Source organism: Octodon degus, unplaced genomic scaffold (genome assembly GCF_000260255.1).
Source record: "Octodon degus isolate 3935 unplaced genomic scaffold, OctDeg1.0 scaffold00071, whole genome shotgun sequence".
NCBI lineage: Eukaryota > Metazoa > Chordata > Mammalia > Rodentia > Octodontidae > Octodon > Octodon degus.
The window spans coordinates 9099403-9108563 of record NW_004524647.1 but is presented as its reverse complement, the minus strand read 5'-3'; the positions used below and the strand labels follow the sequence as shown (position 1 = coordinate 9108563).

At 41.4% G+C, this 9161-nt stretch overlaps 1 protein-coding gene across 1 annotated transcript in view; it reads left to right on the top strand.

Moving 5' to 3' along the window:
• The first annotated feature begins 355 nt into the window (after positions 1-355).
• Gdi2 (GDP dissociation inhibitor 2) overlaps positions 356-9161 on the top strand; it is a 44480-nt gene continuing 35674 nt past the window's right edge. The window contains exons 1-2 of the mRNA XM_004648988.3: positions 356-629; positions 8368-8475. Of these exons, the coding sequence (XP_004649045.2) occupies positions 585-629; positions 8368-8475 (153 nt within the window). The 5' untranslated portion in view covers positions 356-584. The remainder of the gene's footprint in view (positions 630-8367; positions 8476-9161) is intronic.

Genomic DNA, 9161 nt, shown 5'->3' with positions numbered 1-9161 from the left:
CACACCCGTTCAAAGTCCAAGGGCAGCGGCGCGGTTCTGGGATTTTGGGCTTTGCGAGTTCCAGCTCAAGCAACGAGGGTCATGAAAAGCAGCAGCCAGGTCGCAGCCTCTATGCCACTTCTCTCGCGCCTCTCAAGCTCCTGCCCGCGCGCCGCCGCCCAGACCACGGTGGCAGTAGTCGGGCGGGAGCCGGAAGTCAAGATGGCGACGTTCCGCCTTCTCTCGCGAGTGACGAGAAAGAAAGAAGGTTGGACGAGGGATGGGACATCCAATGAGAAGGCAGGAAGCGCGTGACAGGCGGCTACTTTAGCCTCTCTGCAGGCCCCACCCTGGCCGGGAGGCTCGGTAGCAGCCCGCCGCGCCCTCCCTTCTCCGTCCTCCTTCCCCTCCCTGCTCTGCTCTTCTTTTCCCGTCTGAGGTGGTGGCCGGTCTCGCCTCCTTATCAGCTCCATTTTACCACTTCTGTGGTTTTCTTTTCCCTCGGGTCCGAGAACGGCCCGAGCATCTTCCCGCCTCCGTAGGGCGGCTGCAGAGCCCCGGCGCGTTCTTCTCTCTCGGATCTTCAGTCCTCGCCCTGCTCAGTCATGAATGAGGAATACGACGTGATCGTGCTGGGCACCGGCCTGACGGTGAGCTACAGGCGGAGAGAGGATGCGCTTCGCGGGAGAGAGGGACGCCTCGTGGGTGCTGGCCCCGGGTGGGGGGAGCGAGGGCCTCGCCCAGCCCTGCCACGGTCCCCCGCCCGCGAGGTGGCGGTGGGTGCACCCCTACCCCAGGCACTAGAAGGTCCTGCACCCGAAACCAGCCGGCCTGTGATCGCATCTCCTCGGGGGGCTGTATTTCATAGGCGCCTTGCTTTTCCCGAAAGGGGTCCTGACTGGCGGAGATGGACTGGTTCGAAGGCGCCCAAGCGAGCAGGGTGGAACGGGTAGCCTCCACAACCCAGGCCGTGTGGCTGCGAAGCTAGTCTGTTGGGTAGTAATGGCCGAGTAAAAAGCAAGCGAGAAAAGAAAGCTGCAGGCTTTTGCCGAATTGAAGAGGAAAGGCAAAAAAGCCAGCTGTAGGGTGCAGATGCTTCTCCTTTTGGGTCGATGACCTCTCCCTATTGGGGGAAGAGCTCTAGGCGGAGGGGGAGGGGTGTAACCGCTCACAGTTGCATTTCCTATTTAGCCTGTATCACTGCTACTAGCCAGGCTGTGGCTGCTAAAGCCTGGCAAGTCCCAGGATAATCACTGCTTTGTGATTGGTAGTTTTGAAGAAAATGAAGAGATTGGTTTTTCTTTAAAATCCTTCTCTAAGTCTCACTGATTCCTTTAAACCACTTTCTCATTCCACTTACTGAGCATCTGCAGAATTGAAAATGAGTTTTCTCAAACCTCGTGTGCTCAAATGGTTTGGCACCAGACCTTTGCCATCTTTTCCTTTTGTTTGGTTTGTTCTCAGCCTCCACTGTCTCTTCTAGATTCTTCCCCTTAAGGAGTGGGTTGGTGGTTGCTAGAGGCTAAGATCGTGGTACCACAGAACTCCTGTCAGGGACTTAGAAGCTAAAGCAGTAACAGAGAATGCTTTGGTAATAGGTGAATACAAGGCATCTCAAATACCATACATATAGTACATATATTTGCTGGATATCTGGTTAGAGACGTTTAGATAATGTTCTGCAAACAATGTAGGCAGGTTTTGTATCTTGTACTTCTTTTGTTTTTTTCTTAATGAAATGAATATTAATCTTGCAGAACAATTCAGTTTTTAGAGAGAGCCATTGATTTGTTTCGGGAAATTTGAAAGTCCACTGTGCTATTTAATTAACATCGATATAAAAAACGTGAACTCTACATAATTTGACCTAATCATTTAATATAAACCAACACATCACATTTGTTGAAATGCACTGTATAATTATCAGGATAAAATTAACTTTTTTTCAGATAACACTGAAATATTTTAGGTTTCTCTAGGCAAGAGAAAATCTTTATGGTTTTATTCACCTTGCTACAATGATTGTCTTTTGTGGTGATTGGAGAGTACACATTTCTACAGTATGTTTGACCAGTCCAGAAATAGACATGTGACTGTTCAGGATATAGTAACAAACAGATGTGGTTGTTTATCTGGGAAGCCATTCAGTCATTTGGAATATGGGAGATGGTGTTGAATTTTTTAGATGGTAAATTTGGAAGACTGATGCCTATATACTGTTATATAAATAGGCTTGGCCGCTACACTTTAAAAAATAAAAAACCTAACTGCGATCTGCATTTTGTAGACAGTGGTGAAGCTTCATACGAATGAGTACTACTGCTGCTGGTGTGTTGTAAAAGCCATTCCACTGTCTTACTATGACTATTGCTAGTCATTCAGATTTGCTCATGATTACGGTCAGTTATTTTAACGTAGACAAGTGAGTACAAACGCATCATGCAGGTTTTCACACCCCTAATTCAGAAGCACCACTGTATGTCAAAGATAGCACAGTCTTACTGTGTAATGACTAAATTAAAATAATACACTTAAATTTTCATTTGGAATATGAGCTTATTGATGAGTAGTAGACACAACTGGAAATCAGACTCTTTGTAGTTCTGATAACTTGAATCTCTATGAAGCTTACTATATTATTTCATGAGATTTTTTGAAAATGATAATTCAGGGTGACTACATTATTACCATCATTGATAAGAGTGGTAATGACAGGATGATGTTGTTGAGAAATCTTGGACTCTTTAAAGGGTCTGACTTAGATGGCTGAAAGTTAAGTGAAGAGACCAATAAAGTTAAAAACCATTGGATTAAAATTAACTTTTGAGTGTTTGGAGTGAATACACCAGGAAATTTTTGGCTGTGATTTAAGAACCTAATAAAGGTATATGCCGTTTGGTTTGAGCACCAAATATTACATGATGCCCTATGTGTACTTTGAGTACCAATTACTTTTTCTGGTTTTGTTTTGATTTTTTTGTTTCTTTTCTTTTTTCTTTTTCTCCTCCTCTTTCTCCTCTTGTTCTTCCTTCTCCTTTCCCCCCTCTTCCCTCTTGTTCTCACAATGATCACAATGATCCTCCTGTCTCAGCCTCCCCAGTTCTAGGATTACAGGCACGTGTGCCACCACACCCGGCCTGGTTTTTTGAGGCAGTGTTTTGGTAGTTCAGGCTGATAATAATTATAATAAACAACACCTAAACAATCTGAATTTTTTAAAAAAAAAACCTGAATCAAGTCTATTTCTGTAAGAGAACATGAAGTAGCCTTTAAAAAGATTATTTTTAAAGAATTGAGTTACCCCATTAAAGTTATCCCTTTGTTCACTGGATTAAGGCCTAAGTGATATCCTAACTTGTTTAACAAATTAAGGAGCCAAGCTAATTTACTTGCTAAATAAGATTTCACATCATGAGGATTAATTATTGTGCTTTGCTGTAACAGTCATTAAGGGCAGTGAGCTTTGTAGGGAACTGAACCTTTAAATAATCTCAAACTGCTTTGCTTTTTGAATTGTTTTTAGATCCCTCCTCAATTTTCTTTGCAGTTAGGCTGGCAACTCCTATTTTTCTATGCTTTCAGTGTGTGTAGTCAGTCTCTCGCCATGTAATTTGCATGTAGCTCACTGTGTTTGGAAATAAATGGTGTTAGAAATAGTGTATTTAAAAGATGCGAGTATCTCTATAGCTGTGCAGTCTTTTTTTTTTTTTTTCCTATTTTTAGTTCTACACAGTAATTCTAGTAAGGAATTTTGATTAGAAATTACACTTTGATAATTAACTATGTTATTCTCAGCATTACATGTTTAAAAATTATTGTACATTCCAGACATTGCTTTTTTCTTCATTGAAGACATTTTATTTCAAATACAGGGTTTTATACTTGATTTAAAAGTACAGTATTGAAGTATAATTTAGATCGTTTCTTAGATTTGCAGAGTCTTAGATTTGCTCTTTGAAAATTTTTGCTATAACTGTGTTCTGCATAACAAGACATTAGAAAGTGAAAAGGCAAGCTGCAGAATGGAATATTTGTAGTACATATAACTGATAAAGGATTTTAAGTATCCCTATAACATATAAAGAACTTTGTGAAGCTGTAAGAAAAAACAGAAAGCTCGTTTTATTTTTTTTTATTTTTTTTATTTTTTTTGAACTTTCTGCAAAGCTTTATTCCGGAGGGGCTCAGTCCTTCTTGGCAGCTGCCTTCCTCATGGCGGCCAGCACGTTGCTCAGCTCCTCACGCTTCCTCTTGGCGCGGATGTGCGTCCCCACTCTTTTCTTGATGAACTTGAGGGCGCGCTTGTCCTTGGAGACCTTGAGCAGCTCCATGGCGCGCTGCTCATAGGGGGCGAAGCCGCACACTTCCCGGATCATGTCCCGCACGAACTTGGTGTGTTTGGTGAGACGTCCGCGGCGGCGGCTGTGCCTCGGTTTGCTCACATTCTCAGTCACCTTGTGGCCCTTGTTGAGGCCCACGGCCATGGGATAGCGGAGGGCCATGGCTACTCTTTTTCAATGGTTGCTGTGGCGGAAGGCGAAAGCTCGTTTTAAAAATGAGCAACACTTGCTGGGGATATAGCTTAGAAGCATAGCACCTGCCTGACAAGTGTAAGGTTCTGAATTCAGCTCCTGGTCCTCCCCTCAGCCCCATGCCCTATGAGCAAAACAGTTGAGTGAATACTTAGTTAAAGATATACCTGGATCACTAGTCAACTGTTTAAAAAGTAGTCTGTTAATAGAAAGTACAGATTAAATAATATTTTAACATAGTGGCTAAAACTGAAAAGAACAATTAGTGTTAGACAAGGATTTGCACTGCTGTTTCTACATTGCTGACAGAAGTAAATTGTACAACCATTTGTACAGAGTGGATTGGTCATGTCTGTTCTCATTATCTAACAGAAATTCACACTTGAAAGACACACAGGGAAGTGTTCAAGAGCATTATTTGTAATAGTCAAGAACTGGAAACTATCTAAGTGCCCACCAGTAGTAGAATGTTTACGTAAATTTTGGTGTATGTTCATGGGGTATATCCACAGGTTGTATTCATACCGTGGAGTCCTCCAGAGCATTGTTACCCACAGTACAGGTTGTGCAACTACAGGTGCAACACCTGAGAACTTACCAGGCATTCAGAAGCTTCATCTCCAAGCCAGATGTACCAGAGTCTACATTGTAAAATCCTTAGATGATTGTTGTTTGAAAAATATCCCCTTAGATGGGGCTTTCTAAATCTGTCCTGGACCAGCTTTCCCACCAGGAGGGGCCTGTTTGATATGCAGCTTCTCAGGCCACACCCCAGACCTGCTGACTCATTCTGGAGACTGTTTTATCCAGCCCCAGAGTCAGGAGTGCAGCCTGAGGTTTCCAAGTCTGTTTAAAGTGTTCATCTCTGAAGAACTTTGCAAGTGATACTAAACCAGGATCCATGCTTTGAGGTCCTGTGCTTGCAGGTACTAGGCATACTTTTTGTAAAGGTCCAGGTAGTAGTTTTTGCAAGACATGGTCTCTGTCACAACTATGCAACTCTCCTGTGGTACTGTGAAATAGCCAATGATAATACATATATAAATAGGCATGGTATTTCCTTTACAACTTTATTTAATAGTCTGTAGGTTCTATAATATATAGGCTCTATAATAATGAGAATAAATAATTTAGACCTTATTCAACCATAAGTGAATCTTTTGAACATAATGTTGAATAGAAGATATCAGATTAAAAACTACTACATAGGGCTGGTGAGATGGCTTAGTGGTCTAAAGCACCTACTTAGAACAAGCTAAGCTAAGCAAAGCACAGGGACCGTGGTTCAATCCCCCAGCACCACATGCCAGCCAGCCCTGCCCCCTGGTGGGCTGAGCTGGCCACACACACAAAATAAAAATAAATAAATAAGTAAATAAAGATTATATATATAAAAAAACTACTACATAATTGAATCTATTTAGAGTTCAAAAAATATCCATTTTTACTATAACATCAGAGTGAAGGAGGGTGATAGAGGTTATGACAGTAATGGGTATGAAGGCCTTTCTAGAACATGTTTTGTTTCTTGAGCTGAATGAAAAATGATGCACACTCTTATAGTAAAATTTGACCTGATGAGCCTTTTAGAACATGTTTCATTTCTTGAGCCAATTAAACATATTCCTACAGTAAAAGTTGAACCTGATGAAGTAATTTAAGTCATTTTTAAAATGCTAAATGGATAAATGCACTGTGTAGAAAAAAATGAAATTTTATGAATTTTTTAAAATGAAGATTTTTTTTTTTAAGTCGTTTAGACTATTGGGGAACCATATTATATTTCTCTACTAGTTAGGGTCTTTTGGTAAATTTGAGAAAAACTGTAGATTTATAAAGTTGTGGGGCCAGGTGTAGTGGCTCATGCCTATAATCCCAGCACTGGAGAGTGTGAGGCAGGAGGATCATGGTAAGTTCCAGGCTAACCTGGGTTACATAATGAGTTCAAGGGCAGCCTGAACTGTACATGGTAAGTTCAAAGAAGTTTGAACTATGTAAGACCCTCTTTCAAAACAAAACAAAAAAAGACTGGGGAAATAGGTCCGTGGTCTAAGTACCTGCCTGGCAAGTGCAAGGATCTGGGTTCAGTCCCTGATATTAACGCTGAGCTGGCTTCAGAGCCCCAGGTGCGCCAAGCTGCCCCCAAACAGGGCATGGTGGTGCATGCTTGTAATAGGGAGGTTAGGTAAGACAGGAAGATCAATATGAGTTTGAATTGTGTAGTGAGACCCTGTACCCCGCCCCCCCCAAAAAAGAGGTGGGATTTGCTTTTCTTCAGAAGCATAGGTTACTAAAACCCTGTATAGATCTTGTCTCATAGTAAAACATGAAAAGCTGGGTGGTAGGGCTTGGGTTATAGCTTACTGCAAAAACTTTGGATTTAATCTCCAGTATTGCCCAGAAAAGTTTTGAATGAATGTGTACCCCCATGTCTGTTTCTTTTCATGAGTCATCATAATTAGGTGATTACATAATCCAGCCTCTGTCCTTGCTTTATTTACCACTTTCCTGATAATTCTGTTTGCTTATTAATTCAGTAATTTTTTTTTTTTTTTTGAGACAGTCTTTATTTTGTACTGTAGGCTCGCCCTGCACTGCTGCACTCATTGTGTAGCCCAGACTGGCCTCAAATTTGAGGCAATACTCCTGCCTCGGCCTTCTGAGTGCTGGGATTACAGGTGTGTGCCACCATGCTCAGCCACTAATAGTTATCTTGGATACTTTTTCCTGAGCTGGAAGTAGTATCAGTGTTCCCCCTATTTTGTTATATAAAATATAACAGGATGAGTTTATTTATTTATTTATTTTTTTGGGCAGAACCGGGAATTGAACTCAGGCCCTTGCGCTTGCCAGGGAAGCGCTTATTCCACTGAGCCATCTCCCCGGCTCCTATTTTTCTTTTTTTTAAATGTATTTAGGACAGAGTCTACAGGATCTTACTACGTAGATCAAACTTGTAGAGATCTGCCTGTGTTCAGCCTCCCAAGAGCTGGGATTGCAGGTGTGCCCCACCATGCCCAGTCTCAGTTGTCTCAGTGCCCCTTGGGGGCGGGGCCGGCATGGCAGGCCCAGGGGGCCCAGGGATCAAACCCCTAGCCCCTGTGTCTGCCTAACAGGTGCTTTAACCCGCTGAGCTATTTGGCTAGCCCTAACACGATGAATATTTAAGAGTACATTTCATGAGGTTAATTTTTAGTTACTTTATTAAAGAAAGTGCCTGGTAGTAAAGAATGTAATAACTGCTAGTGTAGTTTAGAGTCTCTGTCACAATTTTGTTTTTATCCATCATTTACTTTGTATCCTCAATGGAGTTGTCAACCCTGTTTTTAAAAAGTGACTCATATTCTTGCCGTTTTAACCTTTAGATCTACAGAGGTTCGTGGTTTAAGACTATACTTTGAATCATGGTTATTTTAGGGTTTTCTTCTTGAATTACATCATATTCCATGGATATAAGTGTTAATTACAAAGAGAATGTTTAATGATAGGCTTGCTATTTTTTTGTTTTTGTTTTTGTTTTTTTTGTTTTTTGTTTAAGGAGCAATTCTAAACATACTGTAGGATTCCCTTTTTTAAAAAGGTTTTAAATTTATTTATTTATGTATTTGGTACAGGGTTTTCCTACACAGCTTGGACCTGTAGTAATCCTCTTCCCTCTGCCTCTCCAGGGCTGGGATTACAGGTGTGCGTCACCATTCCCGGTTTCAGTGGCCAGCACAGTGTGCCTCGGGTTCCGCATGTGGTATTGGGAATGGAACCCAGGTCCTTGTGCTTGCCAGGCAGCCACTTAGCCTGCTGAGCTATCTCCCCAGCTTGGACTTTCCTTCTTTTAAAAATACTTATGTTTTCACTGTAGGAATGTATCCTGTCAGGTATAATGTCAGTGAATGGAAAAAAAGTTCTTCATATGGATCAAAATCCATATTATGGAGGAGAAAGTGCATCTATAACACCGCTGGAAGATGTAAGTATTAGTAAAAAATAACATGTCTCATAACTTCTGAGCATTTACTTGTGAATCTGCATTTTATTCCTAAGAGATGATTTAATTTGTTTGAATAGAATGTCTGACCAGGCATGGTAGGGCAGGATTGTAATCTTGGAAGTTGGGAGGCTGAAGTAGACAGTCTGTGTGTTCAGGGCCAGCCTGAACAGCACAGAAAAACCCTGTTTCAGAGGGGGAAAAAAAAATCTGGAATATCAAAATTTCTTTGGAGATTTGAGTTTGGGGCTTGTATAAGTTCAAATTATGAACCCTGTTACCATTTAACACTTGTAATCACTATTAATAAAATGTAAACAAGGAGGAGTGGTAGGCATGCCTAATGTGCTAGGTACAGTGCTGTTGCACTCCACACAGTCTTTCAGTCAAAGATGTATTTTTTTTTCAAAGATGTATTTTTATCTTGTTTTCAGATTACAAAAATATCTCTGTAGTGTTAAAGTCTCAGGGATAGATTGTGAACCTATACTGTACAACTCAAAATTTAAGTTTATTTTGCCATATGGCTTTTTTTTTTTTTGAGACAGTCTATAGTTCAGGCTGGCCTTGAACTTGCGGCATTTCTCCTGCCTCAGCCCCCCGAGTGCCGACATTACAAGTGTAATTACATGCCTGACATGAAGCATTTTTTTTATTATTTATTTTAA